Source organism: Rhineura floridana, chromosome 9 (genome assembly GCF_030035675.1).
Source record: "Rhineura floridana isolate rRhiFlo1 chromosome 9, rRhiFlo1.hap2, whole genome shotgun sequence".
In the NCBI taxonomy this organism is placed as follows: Eukaryota; Metazoa; Chordata; class Lepidosauria; order Squamata; family Rhineuridae; genus Rhineura; species Rhineura floridana.
Window position 1 is genome coordinate 88370031 of NC_084488.1, and position 22512 is coordinate 88392542.

The 22512-nt window shown below is 41.3% G+C and overlaps 1 protein-coding gene across 32 annotated transcripts in view; it reads right to left on the minus strand.

The window, feature by feature from the left end:
• ANK2 (ankyrin 2) overlaps positions 1-22512 on the minus strand; it is a 568387-nt gene that overhangs the window by 37166 nt on the left and 508709 nt on the right. For 29 of the 32 annotated variants that reach the window (XM_061585294.1, XM_061585292.1, XM_061585317.1 and 26 more), the window contains 8 exons: positions 21416-21541; positions 18311-18433; positions 17138-17170; positions 15920-15941; positions 6546-6620; positions 6273-6404; positions 3749-3889; positions 2161-2440 (listed from right to left, as the gene is read on the minus strand). In XM_061585294.1, coding sequence (XP_061441278.1) covers positions 2161-2440; positions 3749-3889; positions 6273-6404; positions 6546-6620; positions 15920-15941; positions 17138-17170; positions 18311-18433; positions 21416-21541 — 932 coding nt within the window. Of the gene's footprint in view, positions 1-2160; positions 2441-3748; positions 3890-6272; positions 6405-6545; positions 6621-7962; positions 13912-15919; positions 15942-17137; positions 17171-18310; positions 18434-21415; positions 21542-22512 lie in introns of all 32 variants that reach the window. The other 3 variants (XM_061585319.1, XM_061585314.1, XM_061585321.1) reach the window with 2 other exon arrangements.

Genomic DNA, 22512 nt, shown 5'->3' on the forward strand with positions numbered 1-22512 from the left:
TCACACACTGGTAAGTGCTTATGGTAAGCTGTATTTAGGAGCAGTGAGGGCAGCAAAAAAACAATATTTTGCTGCCACTATCAAATCATCAATCTGCCGCCTGGCGGAGCTCTTCAGAATTGACTGGGGGCTACTACACGCTGGCCCCAAGGACATGGTAGAACCATCTGAGGCCTGCTGTAATGAATTTACTAGGCACTTCCAGGATAAAATCTTTAGCATCCACCAGGATTTAGACTCCAGTGTTATAGCAGGTGAATCAAGTGAGGTATTCAGAGCACAGCCTTGTCCTGATTTCTTGGATGAGTTTCAGTTGGTACAGCTTGAGGACGTTGACAAGGTGTTTGGACTGGTTCATGCAACCACTTCTGTGCTGGATCCTTGCCCTTCTTGGCTAATAAAAGCTAGCAGGGATGGAACAGGCGGCTGGGCCAGGGAAGTGATTAATGTCTTTCTGTGAGAGGGAGTGGTCCCTGGCCACCTGAAAGAGGCAGTAGTGAGACCACTCCTGAAGAGACCCTCCCTAGACCCAGAAAATCTTAATAACTATAGGCCAATGGCAAATGTTCCATTCCTGGGCAAGGTCCTTGAACGAGTGGTGGCAGGCCAGCTCCAGACACTCTTGGATGAGACCAATTTTCTGGATCCATTTCGGTCAGGTTTCAGGCCTGGTTTTCGCACGGAAACAGCCTTGGTCGCCCTGTATGATGACCTCTGTTGGGAGAGAGACAGGGGAATGTGACTCTTTTGATTCTACTAGATCTCTCGGTGGCTTTCAATACCATCAACCATGGTATCCTTCTGGGATGACTGGCTGAGTTGGGAGTGGGAGGGACTGCATGGCGGTGGTTCCGCTTCTACTTGGTGGGTCAGCTCCAGAAGGTGGTGCTTGGGGAACATTGCTCGGCCCCGTGGATTCTCCAGTATGGGGTTCCGCAGGGGTCAGTTCTGTCCCTCATGCTGTTCAACATCTACATGAAACTATTGGGTGCAGTCATCCAGAGTTTTGGGTGCAGTCATCCAGAGTTTTGGAGTGCGTTGCCATCAGTACACTGATGACACGCAGCTCTATTTCTCCTTCTCATCCTCTTCAGGTGAGGTTGTCAATGTGCTGAACTGGTGCCTGGCTGTGACAATGGACTGGATGAGGGCTAATAAACTGAGGCTCAATCCAGACAAGACTGAGATGCTGTTAGTGGGTGGTCCTTCTGACCGTATGGTGGATGTCCAACCTGTCCTGGATGGGGTTGCACTCTTCCCTGAAGGAGCAGGTTCGTAGCTTGGGGGTTCTTCTAGAACCATCTCTGTCACTTGAGGCTCAGGTAGCCTCGGTGGCACAGAGTGCCTTCTACCAACTCTGGTTGGTGACCCAACTACATCCCTATCTGTATAGGGATAACCTGGCTTCAGTTGTCCATGCTCTGGTAACCTCCAAGTTAGATTACTGCAATGCACTCTATGTGGGACTGCCTTTGAAGATGGTTTGGAAACTGCAGCTTGTGCAAAATGCAGCGGCCAGATTGGTAACAGGGACCAGATGGTTCGAACATATAAAACCGATTCTGCCCACTTGCATTGGCTGCCTGTATGTTTCCGAGCTCAATTCAAGGTGCTGGTTTTAACCTATAAAGCCTTATATGGCTTAGGACCACAATACCTGATGGAACGCCTCTCCTGACATGAACCCACCTGTACACTACGCTCAACATCAAAGGTCCTCCTCAGGGTGCCTACTCCGAGGGAAGCTGGGAGTCTGGCAACAAGGGAGAGGACCTTCTGAGTGGTGGCCCCCAAATTATGGAATGATCTTTCTGACAAGGTGTGCCTGGCACCAACACTGTTATCTTTTCAGCGCCAGGTCAAGACTTTCCTCTTCCAGGCATTTTAACAGTATTTGAATAGCATGTGTTTTAACTTGCCTATCGGTTTTTTTGGGCTTTAATTTGGTATGGTTTAAATTTGTATACTTGCTTTTAACATTCTTAACTGTTGTAAACCGCCAAGAGAGCATATAAATGCAGTAAATAAATAAATAAATATTTGTATTTAATCTAAAAAACACACTTTTGGGGGGGGTGTCTTTTATAGAGACTAATCGAGCATAAAGTACATTTCTCTCAATATGCCATAGTTTTTGGCCTGCCATCTCAGGATCCTTACAAGTACTCTTGTGCAGCAGATGAATCTTCTGGCAGCGCACGAGATTTCCCTGAGAATTCAGCTTCCACTCGATCTTTGTGTGCTTGTCGTACGAGTTCTGCGACTGACATTTCTGCCTCAGCCCTGGGTGTGCCTTCATGCAAGCATGAGTAACTGACAGAAATGTCTTCCTCAGAGACAAGGGGAGGGTAATCAGATGGCTCACTGTCTTTAGAAAAAGAATGCTCTTCTTCCTTCTTATCTCTTGCGCTGTACAGATCTTCATGCAGTGCAGAAAAACCTAGAGCAAAGTAAAAACAAAGTTTCAGTCTTCCTATGTAAAATAGGAAAGTCTACTCGATTTATATCTCGGTGCAGGTTTGTGGTGGTGAATAAGGATGGGCAACCCGTCAATTTTGATTTCTCTGTTTCTCATTTTTTCAATCTTAATTTCAGTTCTCCCCATTTCCACATCAGTTTGCACCTTTAAAAAAAGTCCTCCTGAAAATTCATCAGTGTTTTATTGCAAATTTCTCGTAATATATACATTTAGTATGCAATTTCCCCTAATATGCACAGTTTTGCAATTTCCCCTAATATATGCACTTCATGCATACTTTACCCTTGTATATGCATTGTTGTACACATTACTTGGCTGTAGAACTGCACTGCAAAATTTATAGCGCAAATTTCAAAGGATGACTGTGTTTCAGTTTGTGTATTGTTTCAGAAAGTCCAAACTATGTACATTCACCTTACAAAGTGAACTGAACTGAATGTCTCCTATGTCCCTAGTGAGGAGTAAAGGTTTCATGTAGAGGTGCTAAACACAAACAAAAACACCCCCCCGCCCCCCGTATAGAGCACAGAATCATAGAACTGGAGGAAGCTTCATAGCCCCCTGCTTGATACAGGAACTCTAGATATAGAGCATCTCAAGCAGATAACTCTCTAGCCTCTATTTGAGGCTCTTTAGTAAGGAAACGTCCACCACCCCTTTAGGTAATTGTCTAATTGCTCTTACCATCAAGAAGCATGTCCAGACAGCAAATTAAAAGCTTATTTTCCATTTAAACATATTTCTATTCATGCTATATATTTAGATTTTAAGGTTTATTATCCTGCTCATGACTCCTAAGATTGTCCATGGAATAACATCATTTAGAGATTATTCCAACACTCAATGGCTTAACAATGAATGACTCGCATCTGAGTGTCTCTGAACTGTCAATACTGAAAAGGAGCGTAGTTGATGTGATGTGCACTGACAAGAACACTTTGTCTTTGGGTGCCTCCAGACTGCCATTATTTTGTGGGAGAGATTCAAGGGCATATCAGAAATTTTGATTTGCATAGTTAAAGTATATTAAATGGCTCTGCTGCCCTAGCACAAGAAATCCATTTTAATCCATTTGGAAAGTGACAGGGAAATGCACTGAAAACTATGAGATGAATGAACGACTAACATGAAGAACATGTATAAACACCCTGCAAGCAAATCAGGATGAATGCTAAATAAACAGGTTGTCTGGAGGGGGCCTCGATGGCTGTTTCATACATGCTGACAAATTACTAAACAATGAGTATACATGTGTGAGCTCACCCTTACCTTCACTGTGATCCAGTCCTATTGTCTGTTCAATTTCTGCATAGGTGCGACCATGGTCTTGGGACAGTTCTACACTACTCTCCATTAGGTGAACAATATCCATGCGGTTAATTTTTGTAAGACACTCAGTAAGACTTGAATCTGTGATATGAAAGAGATCAGGCTTTATCAGAGCTGTGTGTACTCTCTCCCCTGCCCTCTAGATTCTCATAGAAAAACAGTGTAACTCAGAAGTCACCATGAGCATCATGAATCTGGAAATTCATGTCAGCATTAGCATCTTGAATTTGGAGATGAATGACATATGCTTACATATACGTATTTGGTATTAAGTGGGCTTTTCCTCTGTTTGCCCTGTAATCCTCAGATTCTTAGCAAAAGTAGTTTACTTACCTGTAACACAAAGGTGTACAGTTGTCGAAGTTCAAAAAGGCTTGCTGCAACTACTGATCACTGGTTATAGTAAGCCCCTTTAAAATCCTGTCTGCACAGGGAAAATGTCCATTTGCAGGTGAGGTTTGAATCAAAGCCTGCAAATGGACTTCAAAGGGGCTCACTGACAGTGCCAACAGCTGGTCGGCATTGTCAATGATCCCCTCTTGTAAAGGAACAATTAGAAGCTCCCTTTAAGCTTCCAATTGTTCCTTTCTAGTTGAGTCCACCTGCCTCACACTTGATGTTACATATGACATCAGAACTTGGCTGGGGGGCATGGTTTTGGGAAAACAGACTCATGGAGCAAATTGGTCTGTGGCAGGTCTAATTAGGCCCATAACTTGGAGGTTCCCCAAACCTTCTGTACGCAGTGCTGTGCCAAAAAATCTTGTAAGTTTTTTGTTTACCATTCTTATCAACTTATAAGGGGAAAAATTGCCTCCCTTATGAGCAGATTTTTAGCAAACTGTACATAACTCCAGGGCAAACCAGGGTTCTTCCTGTTAAGTTCCTTAATGATTGTTGTGAGAATGTCAACCAAAGGATGGGACATTGGCTGTGGGGAAAGAGGATGGAATATGTGACTGCACTGTGGACCACTTGAAGAACGTTATCTGTCTTTCTTCTTTTGGTGTCTGTGTGGCCATATGGCTAACTGGTTAGTTGTATTATATACCTGGTGAAGGATGCACATTAACTCAGTAAATAAGCTCTGAAGGACAGCTCATCATGTCCACAGCATAACAGCCCTATTCAGGTGTGCTTGCTCCCATGTTTGTAGCAGACAGTGTGGAGCTGCCATCAACTAGTCATTTCTTTGCTAAGAAGAAATCCTCACAGAGACAGTTCCCTGAACTGCTGACAACATGGCAGTCAGAAATATTGGACAAACGTCATCTCTGCTATCTTTCTGGTGCCTACTGAAGACCTTCCTCTTTCAACAAGCCTTTTCAGTAGAGGCCTTATCCCAGTCTGCATCTATTTTGGAATTGCTTTTCAAGATGTTTTTAAAGATTTTTTAAAATATATTTTAAGATGTTTTGCTTTTAAAATGTTTTGTTTTTGAGATGTTTAAGATATTTTTAGTGTTTTGTCCTTTCTTTGCTGCTCTGTGCTCTTTCTAGGAGGAAGGGTAGGATAGATGTTAAAAAATAAAATAAACAAGTAAGCAAAACGAGGACTGAGTGGGAAGGCGCTCACTTTGTCTCTTTCCTTAAGGCATACACAGAGAGTGAAAAATCTCCAAAGGAGAGCTCTAGAATGCTTTCAGAGAGACTACACAGAGGGACTACACAGAGACGAGAAACAACCACCTCTCCTCTTCTTGCTGTCCCACATGGGCAACAAACAAAGCACTATTTAATTAATTTACACTGCAGTAGGAAGAAAGCCCTTACACAGATCCTGCTGTAGCAGAAATTAGAGGTCTGACAGAACGCTAAGCCAGATGAGACAATGGATATCCAAAATCAGATTTCCTGTCTCTTCGCATTTTGGTAAACAATAGTTATGGTGTGAGAAGTGATCTAGGTGAACTCTGTGCTGCTGGGGCAAGGTGGGGAAAATACTTTCCCCTGCATAATATTTTTTCAAGTGAAAATCACCCCCCTTCTCAAACTGCTATTTGCCCTAGTAGGGGGAAAACCGATGTGCCCAGGCTAATGGGGAAAAATAGCAACATCAAGAGGAAAGATTTTAATTGGGAAAATGGAAACTGGTATTGGGGGGAAGCTAAAAAGCCCTTCTTCTGGTGCCATGGTTCCGACCCAGATTGCCCCACTCATGGTTGCTATTTGCCAAATGTAAAGAAATGGGAGACCAGGTCACAGATCTACATTGTCTCATCTAGTTTTGCCTTGAAACAATCGTGTATCTACCGCTCATCCACTGAAGCAACCATGTTCCTTGCTACCTGTTTTCTTTACAAGCCTCACTGTTGATCTCTCTTGCATATATACCATATCCTTTATCTATGCTACTTTGTTCTATTCATACTTCTTCTTGTGAGTGTCACACTTCAGTGAAATATGTGTATACTCACTAGACTTCTTTGACAGAAAAAAAAGATATTTGCTAAAAATTAGCATACCAGTAGCATGTTTCCCATCTCGTTCAAGCCAATATTTTAGCAGTGCGTGACTCTGGTCCTGCAGTGAATTAGGATTCTCAATTCGGATCTGATGAATTTGTTCTTCAGTGAAATCCAGTTCTCTTGCTAGCTCTGAAAACACAAATTATTAGTGCTTCAAATTAGTGCCTCAGCAGACATGGAAGAAGAGGTAGAAGTGTCATTCCCTAAGAAATGGCAAAAACACAGAAAGTGAAAATAAATTATTGTGATCTACACTGGATTACAGTTTACCTGTCCAGCTGAATCCAAGATGATCAGCAATATGTGCCAGTCTTTCCTCTATCCGTTCTTGATCATACTGTTGATCTAAAGTAAGGGCAAATAGGTCAGTTTTTATTTTTAAAAATGCAAAACTGATCTGGCTTAAGAACAGAGACTCCATAAAATAAAGCCAGTGTTTTGTTTTGTTTTTAACAGTTGCTGCTTTAAAGGGAGGCCAAAGGCATTGGTAAGTACCCAGACAGGAAATATTCGAGCTCAGTACTTTACTTAAAATGGCCACTTAAACATTGGTAGGATACTGGAGGCTTTGTAAAACACTGCCTTAAATTTTATTTTGGAGCTCGTAATTCCCATACATTTAAAATACGACAGAACAAAGGGGAAGATAAATATTTTGCTGGGGCAAGAAATGCATTTTTCCATGCCTCTTTAAAATAATGGCAAATAGCCAACAAACTCAAAGATTAAGACTGTCTTATTTTTAAGCCACATGGCTCACAACATTCAAAAAGATTTCTATGATATCTGTGTATTAGCATTTGGCAGTTATCATTTAATTTTTGCTAAAACATTGCACACCTAAATCTCAAGCTATTTACAAAGCAGGAATGGAAAAGCAAGAGCACACGTCTTCGCAGAGCTATTTGCACCAAAGCAGCAAGAATTAATAATCCCAACAGCCAATTTGATACTGACAGAGTTTGGGTTTTTGTTTCCCCATGTGTGTATTTGAAGCCACAGTTTCTACAGCCTGGAAAGTATGCTAAAAATTCAGCCACCATATATGTCTTTCTTATTGCTCTTCAGTGCTATTATAGGAAGTTCTTTTTTTAAAAAAAAAATGGATATAAACATTAGGCACAAAATTTAACAGGATTAAGTCCATATTTTCCATTAATAAATAGTGCCAAGCAAAGGTGCTACAACAACAACAAAGTTAATTGTTATTAGACACTAATGACATTTACTTTTGGCACAGATATATGGATTTGCATATCCAGAATTATGGTAATCTTACCTGGTTTATCTGTGTCAAAAGTAATTATATCATATCGTATTATCATAGAAAATCCCAAAACTAAAACTTGCATGGTCAGCTGTATTACAAGTGAAATAATAATGCTCTAAATCTGTTAGTTAAACAACATTAAAAAATGTTTGTTTGTTTTTTAAAAAATGTTTGTTATAGCTATCCTTTCCACAAGCATTTGCAGTGTGCAATCTTGAGATTGTCTCAGGGCAGCAAAATACACATATAACACAAACAGAGCTTACACAAAACACATTTACAATCACAGGAAGCTTTAAAAAAGAGACACACAAACCACACACAAAAAGCAAGGGAGAAAGAAGGGAAGAAACAACAAACGAAGAATTGCGATTCATGACATGCGTAGCAAAGGGAATCTCAATGGCTAGCAAATACCTTCAACATGGTCAGGGACATTTTCATCAGGAATACGCTCAATCAGAGTCTCAACAGACTCATCCCAAATGGGCCTGGTGTCAAAGATGTCCTCGGCAACTGACTGCTGGGTCTCAATGGATGGCACATTTTCAATAACCGAAACTTCTAGGGCGCTACTACTTTCATCATCTGAAACTAATTCTTGTTCTTTCTCTGACTGTGTAAGTCTATCCACTAATTTGGAAGCTTCATCGCTAATCTCTTCAAAGAATTCTATGGAGTTTTTGTAAAGGTCAAAAAAATGTTCCTTACTTTCTTTTGTGGGACTAAGAGTACCGCGGGAAGCTGAGGTGTTTCTGCTCTTAACAGGTAATCGTGAAGAAAATATCTTTGGCTGTGAAGTCATCTGCTCCGCTGATTCTAGCCCAAGCGCCATCTCACCCACACACTCTCTGGTCTCTGCTTCTGCCTCCACATAGCTTCTAGCTTTGACTGAACGCTTAGCCTTTGAGTCCATGGAATCATTTGCATCGGATTCAGATTTGCTCCTAATATCTTGTTTCATGGGTAGTTTGCATGTTTTGTCAAGAGCTTTAGATGACTCTGGCTTCCAGACAGACGTCTCTGTGTACTTAAACTCTTGCTCAACTCTTTGGAAAACTGCTTTGACTGGAATCTTAGACTTTGGTTTGAATGGATCATCCTGTGATTCTTCTAGGGTCTCAACAAAGGTGTCTGAAGGAAGGCTCCCAAGTTCTGATTGTTGTAAGGAGTGGGATGTAGTGGGAGTTGTCCTTATGGGAATTTTGGATTTGCTTTCAGAAGGCACACTCTCCATGACAGCAGTAGGGATTTCAATCACAGATTTCTGTTCCTCTGGTGATGAGTCTGGGGAATCATCTTCCTGTTCAGCATACACAGACCTAGTGACTGTTGAAAAATCTAACTGTACATCGATCACAGTCTGCTCAGGAGAGACAGGGCAAGGCACCTGGGAGCTGTCAAACATATCATTATCAACTCTAGGGAAAGGATCATCATCAGAAGCAGCAGCTTCTTTCTTTGGTGACTTAGAAGAGGCTGAAATACCCATTTTAATAGGTACTCTAGATTTAATATCCCCTTTTGTGGTGTATAAACCACTGGCTTCATCCTCAGATGCAGATATGACTGAGCTTTTTACAAGCATATTTCCTTCATCGAGTTCAGAAGATGAGGATGGAACTGAGGACTGCTTCTGCTGGAGAGATTCCAGCCCTTCAGCTTCTCTCATTTCTTCAGATAATGACACCTCTTCTTGAGACTGCTCTCCCACTTGGAAAAAATGTAAGTTTTCATCGGAATAATTCCTCTTGGTCATGTCAATGGCACCACTCCTTGTCATTTCAAACAATTTTCCTTCCTGGAAAAGAAAGGGATTTTGTTCACTTGTAGGTGTCCCTTCTTCTGTAGGAGTCCTAGCTGGTGTTGTATCAGGTGTGGTGCCTTGTGATCTCCTGTCTACCATTAAGCCAAATATCTTTTGTTCTTCCTCTTTCACCCGAGCCTCAAAAGCATCATCATCTTCACGTATCTGACTCCATTTATCAGAATCCACATCAGTCTTGGTTATGATCACTTGGCTGATTATTTTCTCAGCTTCATCCCTGATATCTTGCAGAGCACCTTCATCTAGTGATGTGTGGTCTGATGTTGAACTTGATCCTTTCTGAAAAACATCCACATGTTTGGCATCTAACTCCATACAGATATCTTCTGAGGTTTGAACCTCAGACCCTACTGATGCTGGTCTACAAAGGGAGCTTGTCACTGTTATTTCTTCACTGAAGGTAGTTTCTGCTTCATTAAAATGATGAACCCCAGGTGTCTGGTCTGTTGTCGTTCTTAAACCAATTCCCATACTAATTTCAGTGCTAGAAAAAAAATGCTGTGAAGGGACATTTTCATAAGGGCTGGTTATAGGCAGAGCACTACTTTCATCAATATTTTCTGCACAGCTTTCACAGTCACCCTTTTGGGTTGTTTGATATGAATGATCTATGGAGTGCTCTGCACTACAAAAATCTCGTGTCATTTCAAAAACTCTGTCAGTTTCAGCCAAATCACTTCCCAAAGGGGAGTGAGCTGGTGAAACAACAGTAGCCAATTCACCATTTTGGGATATACAGCAATGAGAGGTGCCAGGTATACAGGAGCCCTCTGTAGTTCCCATAGGAACTAGGTCTCTCTGTGGTACCTCTTCAGATGCTGCAGCATCTTTTTCAGAATCTTCTGGGTGGTGTGACACCACTGAGGTTTCATATAACTCAGCTATTTTGGGGGCACAATCACCAACAGAATGGTAGAACGCCTCCTCAGGCTGCATCATAGGGCCATTAGGGCTAACAGTGTCACTCTCATCTGTGCTGTAGCACTTGGATTCGCTAGCCTGTGCTATGATGCTAGCATCAGAGGCAAGAGAGGTATCACCAGACATTTTGGTTTCCTCGTCTGGTTTATCTGATTCTGTGTTATCCTCTTCAGTACTGAATGCATGCTGTTTGGACTCAATAGGCTGAAACCCTGTTTCTTCAGGACTAGAACTGGAATCCATATTGCAAAGACAAGGTGAAGGAGGCTGCACTCTAATTACAGGCTCCATCAGCAGTCCAGAGTCAGCTTCTTTTTTCAGCTTTGTTAATTCCGGCTCACTCTCTGAAGAGGAAGAGGTCTTTCTAGATTCAACTACAGAAGTAACTACAATAGGTACATCATTATCTTCTACAGCTGTTGATGGTACAATTTCAACTTCAGAAGCAGCTTCCAAATCGGAAGCTGAAGCTGCATCATCTTGCCTAGGATCCTTTTTATAGTCCCTCTTTTGCTTTGCTTCCTGTTCCAGCTCATCAAACATTTTAACTTTAGTCACCATTTTAAACATCTCTTCATCTGGTGTGAACCTTTTCTTTGGATCACCTTCTGGATCATCTTCTGTTTCTTCACTAACTTCAGGAATCACAGCTGACTTGGTTATATTTGATAGCACCTGTGAATCTGTTATTTTGGGTGTGATTTCATAGCTAATTTCCTCAGAGCTAGGAGTCTCAGGTGAAAGAGGGCTTTTCCCTGAGCTCTCCATAAGAGAGGTTTGCTCTAAACTGTCATCTTCAGCACTGCCATCAGGGTCACGTAAAAGTCTAGATCGCACAGGTGTCAGCTCTGGGGGGTTTTCTGCTTTGGCAAGGGCAGTCTGAATGAAACCAGGTCCTGGGAGGATGCCAGTGTTTGTCTTCGGTTCTACAGGGCTGCTTTCCAGAGAATCGCGGCAGGGGGATTCTTTGGTAGGACTAGGCTCAAGGGAATCAGGTGTTTTACGTGACGAATTATCTTCTAGCACTGGGCTTGCTTCCAGTGAATCTTTATGGCTTATAGCTATGGATTCATCTGCAACTGGGCTAAGACCTTCACTGTCATGGCTAGGAAGCGAAAGCTCCAGTCCTCTGCTAATGGCATGGTGCTCAAAGGATGTCTGGTCCTCTTTCTCTAAAGTTGTATTGCACGTTTCGGATAAATTAGTTAAATGTCGATCAGCAGCCATAGTTAGCTCATCCCTGACAACATCTTTATTAATTAACGTTGAACTAGAATCTGTACATTTGCCTATCTCTTCTTTGGAGGTTGTGACTTGTAGTTCTTCTGACAACTGAGGAGAATGGGACTCTGCGCTGATAGCTTTTATGTCTTTGTCAGCAACAGTGCTGTCACTTTTTGTTGGAGAAAGTCTCTTTGGCAATTGCATCTCTGCTGTTGTCTGCACTACACTGGCTAGCTCTGTTTCTTCCATCTGGTCAGCAGTTTCCGTTTTCTTTGTTGAGAAAGAAAGGCTCTCAGGGCTTGTTTCTGGAGTCTCGGCCAAGCCCTCATGCTTATAACTTTCCTCAGAGCTGATCTGAGGAGTTCCATCAAGCAGGCTACCAACTGGAGAATCTGCTATGCCTTCATGTTTAAGGCTTTCTGAGCTGCCATCCAAAGCACCACTTTGCAAGGAGAGAGTGGGCAAAAAACCATCTTTCACATATTCTGATGGAAATGTTACATTGAATGGACTGGTCAGTACTTGATCTAAGTGAAGCTCACCTTCCTCAGTAATTGAAATGTGCCGGAACTGTTGGTATTTATCATTGTCCTCAAGCTCTTTTTTTATGACATCAGAAAAATCTGTCGACGTCTTTCTGTCTGGGCTGATCTGGAGGTCAGTATCCCCTTGGTCATCAAATGTCAAGACCACTCCCTTTGTACTTTCATCATCAGCGACTGGAGAATCTTTTTCTGTAGTTTTGTTACTCTGCTGCTTTATCTGCTGTGTGGATAAATCTTTCTTCAGAATTATATCATGAGTACCCTGTGCCTCTTTTTTAGACTGCAAGCTGACCTCCGCCTGAGGTTCCTGGCTCTTTTTGCCTTTTGGACTGTCTTTTTTGTGTGTGTCTCTGTGTATCAATGCCTGCTTCTTTTCAGTGTTTGCCTGAGTGGTTCCTTTCTTGGCCAGGTCTTTCTCAGAGAGCTGCTGTTTCTGCTTTATAGACTTATGCTCAAAAAGTCCAGCTTTATGCTTTGATGGGTCTTGACCTGACTGGAAGGCTTTCATCAGTTCACGAACAGACATTGTCTCTTCAAGTCTCTCTGTTTTGGAAGATGGTGAAAAAGGTGGTTTCTTTGTTGTGGGAGAAACAGCTGGCTTCTTAGCTGTGGGAGAAACGGCTGGCTTTTTACCTGTGGGAGAAACTGGTGGCTTCTTAGCTGTGGGAGAAGAGAGTTTTGAGGCAAAGGGGGAACCTGGCGTCTTTGAGGCAGAGGCAGAACCTGATGTCTTTGAGGCAGAGGGGGAAGTTGGAGCCTTTGAGGCAGAGGCAGAACCTGATGTCTTTGAGGCAGAGGGGGAAGTTGGAGCCTTTGAGGCAGAGGGGGAAGCTGGAGGTTTTGTTTTATAAATATTTTTTTTAGCTTGTGATAGCTTTGTAACAGGCTTCTCAGTTGCTCCTTCTTTTCCTGGGACCCGAATAGGCAATTTTGAACGCCCTTTTTGCTCATCTTCCACTCGCTTCTGAAGGGCTTTCACTTTATCTTTGATTGAGCCAATTGGAGTCTCCTCTATAACAGGAGACACAGCCGTTGCCTTGGAAGGCTCTGCAGGAGCTAACCCCAGCTCTTCATCTAAAGACTCTTCTGAGCTGAACTTCATTAGCCCTGAATGTTCTTCCTTTCCTTGGGTTTCTTCATCCTTTGGCTTTGGCTTATCTTTCAATTTTTTTCTAACTGGTTTTTTAATTTCTAAGGTAGGTTTGTGTGGGATTTGTTTATCTTGGCTTCTCCCACCTTTCTGAGAATCCCTGCTTACGACGACCGCTTCAAATCTCTCTTCTACTATGTCTTCTTGGAAAGTCTGAGGGCGCATTTCATTAAGTGACACATAGAGTTGTAGATTTTGGCTGAGAAGATCTATCATTCCTCTCATGTCTTTTGCTTCTTTTTCCGTTTTCCCTTTGCCTATTCTAGTTTCTGTACATACAGGCTCAGCAACTTTCAATGGAGCATTTTGCTTGGCCTCTTCAATTTCTTCGTCACTTACAATAACCCATTCTTCTTCGACCAGCTCTCTATCTGAACTGGATCTCTGAAGAATTGGCTCTTCTTTTGGACAGCTTCCACTTCTCAGGATTTCATTCACTTTTTCTAAATCCTCTTTAACTCTTTCCACAATTTCAAATGGCTCTCCAGGCTCTTCATCTGCAGCTTTCACAAAATCCTTCACCTTAATGGAACCTGACTTTTCAGAAGAGTCTGTTGTCAGGATGGCAGTCATTTTAATCAAATCTTGTTTCATCTCAGAGACTTCAGATAGCAAGTCTGGACTGGCTAGAACAGGAACTTCATTGACAAGGTGACTTTTCAGGATAGATGTTTCTGTAGATTCTGTTTCATCATCATCTTTGATGCAAATGGGGGAAAACATTGAAAATAAATGGAAATTGAAAACAGAGATTGAAAAATGTAATCAGGACTGAAATGATTGTCTTTGATTGCAGCGGTAGGAGGGTCAACAAAATGGTCTGGGTATGGTGGATCCATAAATCTGAGGGTGAAAAAAAAGCAAAGCAAAGCTAACAGGGAAAAAACTGAAAAGGAAAGTGGACAGGAAATAACTTGCTTAGTTTTTGTGGTACAGCACACACACACATACAACACCAAAGCTTTTATAAACCAAGGACAATATAAAAACAAACACGGGGAAGAAAAAAAAACAGTGGAATTTACACAAAGATAGGCATCTCAAGATTGTTCAGATGTTACAGATCAATGTTCAAATAAAAACAGAGAACAAAGCGGGTTGAGGGAATTGTAAATTGGTTGAAAGTTGATCTCCACAAAGAGAAAGCCAGTGGTAGCAAACTTCAGAACCAAAATTAAGTATATGGATGTAAACTTTTGTATAATAACCAAAGTCAAAAGTTTTGTATTTACATTTAATTTTGCAAAAACTCTACAGTAAATTAAATACATTGATATCTGAGGCAGCTGCAAACCGGCATTTCATCCAAGGGAAATCTTACATTCAGATGATGACACAGACACACACACTTTTATTTCAAGAGGCATGGTCCTTGCCTTGGAACATCCTCATTATGCAAACAAACAATAAAAAATCAAGGGAAATAATAATAATAATAATAATAATAATAATAATAATAATAATAATAGTAGAAGGAAAGAAAGAACATATGAGAAGGAAATTTTAAATAGTAACTAGCTCAACAAGAGAATTCAAAGATTAGGAAAAAACGTAATGCATGGCAACCAAAAACATTCACACAGGGCACATACACACAAAGACACAATACATATATGTAAGCCAAGTTATTTCCATGCAAAGCAAAGCTGTTGCATACATTGCAGGGTAAGTATCCTTACATTTAAAAACACCAACAAAACGTAAATGGTTATATATGAAAAAGGCTTAAAATCATATGAAACATACTGTGGTGAAGTATTATTTATTTTCTACAACTAACATAAAATTTCAGGTTCAGATATAAAGAGGAATGTCCATGAAGTAAGTCTTACTCCAGGGATTTTTTTTTTCATTTATTCAGGGCTGTGTGTGTGTGTGTGTATAAAAGCGTACAATTTCTTACCATTTATCAACACAAATGTGTAGAATTGTTTAAATCATGAGACTACAATATTGTAACTTGACACAGACCAGGCAATGAGCTTCATGAACAAGAAAAGCTGAGTGGTGAAGGTGTCCAGCTAGGGGGGAAGCAAAGAAGGAGAATCCTGACCAAAGATAGGCTGCAATTCTGCACTAAAAGCAATGGAGACTGATGGCTCCAATATCAGAGGAGCAGTGAATCCGCTCCAGGTTTTAGTCCAAACTTTCACGGAGCTGTCCAAGGTGCAACAGCCTGATTTATATATACACACACACACTTTCCAGGAATACTTCACCAGAGTTATAGAGGGTGGGTGGATTATGGAGCTTGGATTATGGAGCTTTGTGATTTAAAACAGAATCACTTTTATACACATGTACATGCACATTGCATGTGAACAGTTGCATGAATCAGCTTAGAAATCTTGTAGAAGTTTAATCTCTAAAGATGATACTGTGATTAATTTATAAAATGCAATGACTTTATATGATCATACATACAAAAATAAAATAATAAAATTGGGATTTATACAAGCCTAACAGCAATAGCAGGGGTCACCAGGGGATGTCAAAAGGAAAGGGAATGCTTAGATGAACTGTCTTAGTACTTTAAATTTTATTATTAGTAACAAATTAAATAACATCTAAAAACTGACATTTAGAGCATTATATTGCTCTATTTTAGAAAATTAATATTATCATCTTCAGTGGCAATTAGAGTTTGTAAATTCTCTCATGCTTAACTTTAGTATTAGACAAATTACATTTTTATTAAAATCTTACGTTTTTCTGATGTCATGTCAGTCTGAAAGAGAACACAGTGAAATGGTTACAGCCCCTTTGAGTCAAAACAACCAGTTCATAACCTAGAACATCACCTAATTTATCAGTGTCACATGCAAGTGAAACTTGAAGGCCAATGCTAAATATGCTTACTTGGAATTAGAATCCAACTGGATTCAATTGGAGTTCCTTCCTGATAAGTATTGTAGCTTAAAGTATTGTAGCTTAACTGGTTGTTCAGATCAACTAAATTCTAATACAGTTAGCAATGCCTTTAAGTGACTGATGAAGCTAGGCACTTTATTCTGGTTATTACCAAAATATACAACTTCAATTGTTAATTTGTTGCATTTAGACTCAAAGTTGGAAGTTGCACATTGAGCTTGACAGGGAGAAATGGTGAATAAGGTGGAAGAGGCAAGCAGGTTATTCTTATATTGGCTTATGAAAGGGCTATAACAATATCTTGACACATTTGTTAGTAGAAAAATGTGAACACAGACATAGCCAGAGATGACCTAAAGACACTAGCTCTGCATTTGTAAGCATATAACAATTGGTATCTGTGTATCATAAGAATGCAGGTGTCTAATGTCTATTTCCTTGTGGAAATTCTTTGAAGGGGCATATTTACATTTGAAAAATAATAGAAGCCATACCACTCCATTATTACAATATTCTTTCCCATAAAAATCCAAGATGGGTTACAGGTAATAAACTGTGGTTAGCTAAAAACAAGTGCTGGAGGAGCACAGAGAAATGGGAAGTACACAAGCCTGAGGCTCATTCACATAACCATAGCTTAGCATTGCATCTGAATGAGATCAATTAGTTTTAGTATGTAGTGTATCAGTTTCTGCAACATCCAAATTATTAAAATACTTTTATATTTATTCTTGCATCTAAACTCTTCTGATTTCTTTTTTTAAAGTATTTGTAAACTACTTACTTTTTTAAAAAAATTGCTTTCATTCTAATTAAATATAGATACATGCTGAAATTTAAAAAATCACATGCATTGGGTTTTTTTCTTCCCCCTCCTACTGCAGCTCTTTGGAGCCTGAAAAGTTGCTTCTGAGGGTTCGGGGACTCTCTGTGGTCATGAGTGACCCAGTGCATGGTGGGTAGACTTGGTCAACCTCTCCATGTCTGGGAACAATGCAGTTTGGAACCTGGCCACAGGGATTTTATAGAGCACTGATCTATTAGCAGAATTACCTCTTCTTCCTGTTCTTGATCTGATTCTGATTCCTTTCAGCCCAATATGCCATGCAAGAAAAGAGAAAACAGAACAGGAAAAGATAGGATGCAGTTAAAGGAAAAGAATGATTTCTGGTCATATTCAATTGGCATGAGTACAAAATGAACACAATTTTTGCACTTTACCCCAACGAAGAAAAAAAAGGGGAACAAGAAGGTCAGGACCAAGTATGCAAGACTAGCCCTGTCATGTGACATGCTAAGTCATGTGGCTCAGGTAGTGGACTGGGATGGGCAGCAGACTGTACACTCCCATTCACTGCCTATAGGGCTGCCCGCCACCACAACAGCTGCTGCTGGGTAGGTGGTATGTCTTGCCTTCTGAACTGCTGCTGACAAAGTAGCAGCGGCACAGTGATTTTCTGGAGCACTTGCCCCATATCTTGCTCTGAGGAAAACCAGTGCTTTGCCTTGATGGCAGCAGATACTGTTTAAAGTAAACAGGTGGCCTCTGGGGGAACCTTACAATGCCACCAAGAAAAGTGAGGAGGTGGTAGTGATCAGGTGCGATCAGGTAGTGCGAAGTTTTGTGTCAGCCCTGAGAATATGTTGTTGGAGTGCTTCCTATAGGTCCCAAGGTCAAAAATTGTAACATATTTTGCATGTGTTAATTAATGCTGTAATATTTAAATTCCAATGAAAGTGAGAGCTGTCTGGTACTTATGATATCTCAGGCAGCTTGATGCATTTAATTGTGTATGTGAATGACCTATTTATCAACAGCTGGAAAGAAGAATGAACAGAAGACCACAGGCCAACTTGGTGTGGGCAACAGAGGCTGCATAAGAAAACCAAAAAAACTACCCAAAATATCTTATGAACTGGTTCTTAAAATACTGGCTGCATAGCCAATGGGCAGGGAAGATGCAAGATATACTTCAGAAATATTTGAAGGGCCACAGGTTCCCCATCCCTGCTCTATATGTATTAAATATATTAATATGATTTAATTAAAAAATTAAAAATATTTTAATATTAATACTAAAAATAAAAATTCACATACCACTTAACCCAAAATGTGGGTTGCTCTAAGTAGTTTGTGAAATGTGGTGCAATAAAGAACATGGATTAAGAGCTTTCAAATTTTAGGGTGCCAGCTGATATGTGAGCAAAGATCCATTGTGGTGGTACCTTTGTGTAATTTGGTAATGTAATATTCAGATTGCAGATAGCTTGATGTACTAGGCCTCTAGAAGATTTAGGCTCCTTCATAAACGACAAGCGTCCACAAGGTTCTTGTGTTGTGTCTCGGACCTAGTGCAAAAATAAAAATAAAAATACAAGAGCTTAAACCAAATTTAATAGACTTTTAAAAATAGACTCATATTCCCTATCTTTTAACCACAATTAGACAGCAATTTTAAATATCTAATGACACAAAATGCACAGATAAATACATACCTAAAGTAAAGCTATATTTATTCACCACCTCTAAAACCCTGCTTAAAGAAAAACTTTTTCTATTTTTACCAGAAAATGAAAATATTGAAACTTTGGCAGACCTCCACAGGGACTTCAAAAGCCAGAGGACAGATATCAATATTTTTATAGATCATCACAGTTTTTCTCTGAAGCATGCAGAATACTAACTGGAAAGTGACTAGATGAAATACAGGGAATAGATGAAATACAGGCTAGTGTGAGGTGGGTGTCCATCCGGGACTGGCTCTCTGATGGTGCTCTCACCAGTATGTCATCCCGGTAAGGATGAACACAGATCCCCATTATTCGAAGATGGGCCACGAGGGCTACCAGCACCTTGGTGAAGACCCTCGGTGCTGAGGAGAGTCCAAAGGGCAATGGCTGGGAGTAGAAGTGTCTGTTGTCATATGAGAACTGCAGAAATCTCCTGTGTTGCCTGCGAATTGGAATGTGCAGGTATGCCTCAGAGAGGGCCACAGAGGTCAACCAATCCCCTTTTCTTAGAGCTGCTGTTATGGATCAAAGAGTTTCCATTTTGAAATGTCTTTTGGCCACCCACCTGTTGAGCCATTTTAGATAAAAAATGGCCTGGTATCACCATTCTTTTTGTTTACTAAGAAAAAAATTAAATAGATCCCTGATTTCCTATCCGAGGGGACCACTGGCTCTATTGCCTGAATGCTCAGCAGGTGCTGAATGGCCTCCAGGTAACGTTGGTGCTTCTCTGGTTTTCGGGACCATGAGGTGGGCAAGAACAGATTGTGTGGAGGTTGGACAAACTCTATTGCATACCCCATGGATACTGTCTCCAGTACCCAATTGTCTGAAGTGATGTCTCTCCACTGGGAGGCAAACTCCAGTAGCCTTGCTCCCACCCCGCGAGAGACCACTGGAGGGCGCCAGTCAGGAGGAGGGGCTGTTTTGGGTGCTCTTCTGGGGTATCCCTAAGGAGAAAGATGCACCTCCAGGTTTTGTTGACCAGGCGCAGCCACCATGTCTGTCCTGTCTGCCTCAGCAAAACCTGCTGGAAGATTGGCTTCTGAATCTGGAGGGCTGTCTTGGGGAATGAAAGAACTGGTTCTGTCTTTTTCTGTTCCTCTCTTTTAGCCATCGGAAGTGCTTTCTTTTTGTCTCTAGTTTCCACCAGGTGAGTCTCCAGAGATTCACCAAACTTAGAGCCTGAAAAGGGGAGGGCAGTGAGGCGAGTCTGTGACCCTGCATCCACTGCCCATTGCCTGAGCCAAATGTAGCATCGTGCCACAGGAGATGGTGCCATGGACCGTACCGTAAATTGTAAGGTGTCCACAGAAGCATCAGCAGACAGAGCTGAGGCATACGCCATTTCCTTTAAACCGTCCTTCACAAACTTGGGAACATCATCCCTTGCTGCCCCCGCTTGGGGATGGAGAGAGCGCAGGCTGAAAACTTACTGAACCTTGCTCTTGCAGCTCCCTAGAATCCATCATGTCTCCCACATGGCAGGAGTCTTGGCGGGAAAATGAGGAGGGAGCAGACGAAGCCATCCAAATGATGGTCATTGCTGTTCTGTGCTTGGGAGAAAAGTGGGGGAAGCTGCTGCAATGGCGAGCCACCGTAGCGGGTGCCACTCAACCCCCTGCTGCGTTTTATGTTCTGAATTTGGGGCTAGATACCCCCAGTCAGCCCATCATGCTACTTCTCAGAAAGGGGGTGAGCTGGAGACCGTGATCCCCTTCGTACGGTTGTGGCAAAAAAAGCAGCTTCACATTTAGTCAGTCTCCCTTCCTCAGTGGCTGCCGCTGTAGCTGGGACGCTGCAGCTAGCCACCCTCTGCCGATGTTTGAAGTGCCTCACGTGGTGCCCCAAAGCCTTGCCGGGCTCAACAAGCCTCCCAAACCCTGGACCCACAGAGTGAAGGCAGGGCAGGGGGAGATAAAAAGACAGACGGTAAGGGACGAGAGGAAAGAGGAAAATAGTTATCAAGTAAGGAGAGGAGAATGACTGAGAGAAGACGGCCTGTAAAAAAGCAGGCACACAGGTGGGCACGCATGCCCTTATGCACCAAGCTAGGCATTACCTAGCCATTTTCCCAACTTTTTTTCCCTAATGAAAAATAACCATGGGGAGTTTGAGAAGAAGGTGAACCAGCTCACTAACAACAAAGACCGTGTGGAGGTGGAGAGGGACAACTTGGCCGATGACATTATAAGTTTCTGAGAAAAGAAGGAATGTCTCTCCTAAAACCATGTCTGCTGTGGTAATTGTGTGCATCATTTGAAAACAAAGAAAACATTGTTTTTGTTGCAATTTTTTTTACTTTGTTCTTGTTGCATTGTTCTTGTTGCATTGTAATTTTACTGTATATTTTTTACTGGTTATTTCTTATGTAATTTCTTTTCTTTTTTTTGTAATATGTTTTAATATGTTGTTCACCACTTTGGGGGCCTTTTGGCCAAAAAGTGGTATATAAATAAACTATAAACTAAACTAAACTAAACTAAGAGTAATAGGAAAAGGTAGCAAAAAACAGACAAAAGGAAGTTCTGACTAGAGGGAAGAAAAGACCCAACCTTCACTGACCGCAGGCAGGGCCGGTCTGGAAAGAGGGATGGCTCCTCCCCCTGGAGAGGAGACTAAGAAGTTTAGAGACCCTGCCTGTCATGACCAGTAGGAGGAGTCATCCCTAACCAGGAATGTCCTCCAGCACGGTCTAGCAAATAGCTAAACACTGATGGTTTCTGGCTGTATATGGAAGGGCTGATTCTAATGGTTGAATGTTCTTAACAGTCACTATCAAATAAAACCAAAGTTCAGATACGGATTTGTATCTGTTACCTTGACAAATAATGGAAGTCTATTTTCTTTGAAGGCATAAAAACTGAATATGTGATGTTGGCCACTCTTCGTTAGTGGTACCAGATTCCCAAAGCAGTCCACATAGATGGGTTTTCCTTCTAATACCTACATATGGTTGATAAGGAACAAAGTGAAAGCCATAAAATAGAATTCATTATTACCCTTATTCAGTTCCTAGAATGCACTAAGCCATGGGCTAGAGTTGATGGGAGTGGGAGTTCAACAACATCTAAAGGGTCACAGGTTCCACATTCCTTCTCTAGGACCACCACTTTGCTAAATAGCAATAAAATGTTCAGGTTTGGAGATGACAGCCAGTCCTCTCCTGGCTGTGGCAGGAGAAAGGAAATAAAATATCTTTTCCTCTTCTTAAAATACACCACACAAGAGAATTGAACAGAACTACATCACGCTAGGTGGAATCCTGAACAGGAGGGTTCCTCTTAGTGGGTGGAGATAGGTGCAGTATTTTGTTTCAGGTTCCCCTTGTTTTATTCTAGAAATATGTTAAATATGTGAACATATTTCCCTTTAAAACTTGAGGGAGACTTGACCTTGATGAGGTATATGGCAGAGAAGGTGTGAGAGAGAAGGCGTAACCCTTTCCTTTGTACCCTTTCCCCAACAAAGTCACTGTCCTCATAGATGTTATTTGCCCATTAATAAAAGCAATTTGTGCCCATAAAATAGTTTGTGCCAAAGATTTGTGCCCCAAAATAGTTTTTTTCCTTCCATAGCTAAAGCAGCTGCCATCCTCCTCCATGCCATTGTTTTAATGAGAACTGGGAGTCCCTGTGGCTCCTACTTTTTCCAAGAAAATTAAGGATATGCAAATATGATTTAACATATTGTTGTGTATTTTATGATTTCATGTATGTTCTATACCCCATACTTGTATCTGTATAGATTAAGAGTGGATTATAGAGTGATATCCAACGTTAATCATACTCAGAGTACACCCACTGAAATCAATGGATCAATCTTGAATATGATTTAGTCAACTACAGTAGGTAAAGATTTGGGATTCTAAGTAAGGATATAAGCCAGCCAGACTGAAGAGCAAGGCAAAAACAGTA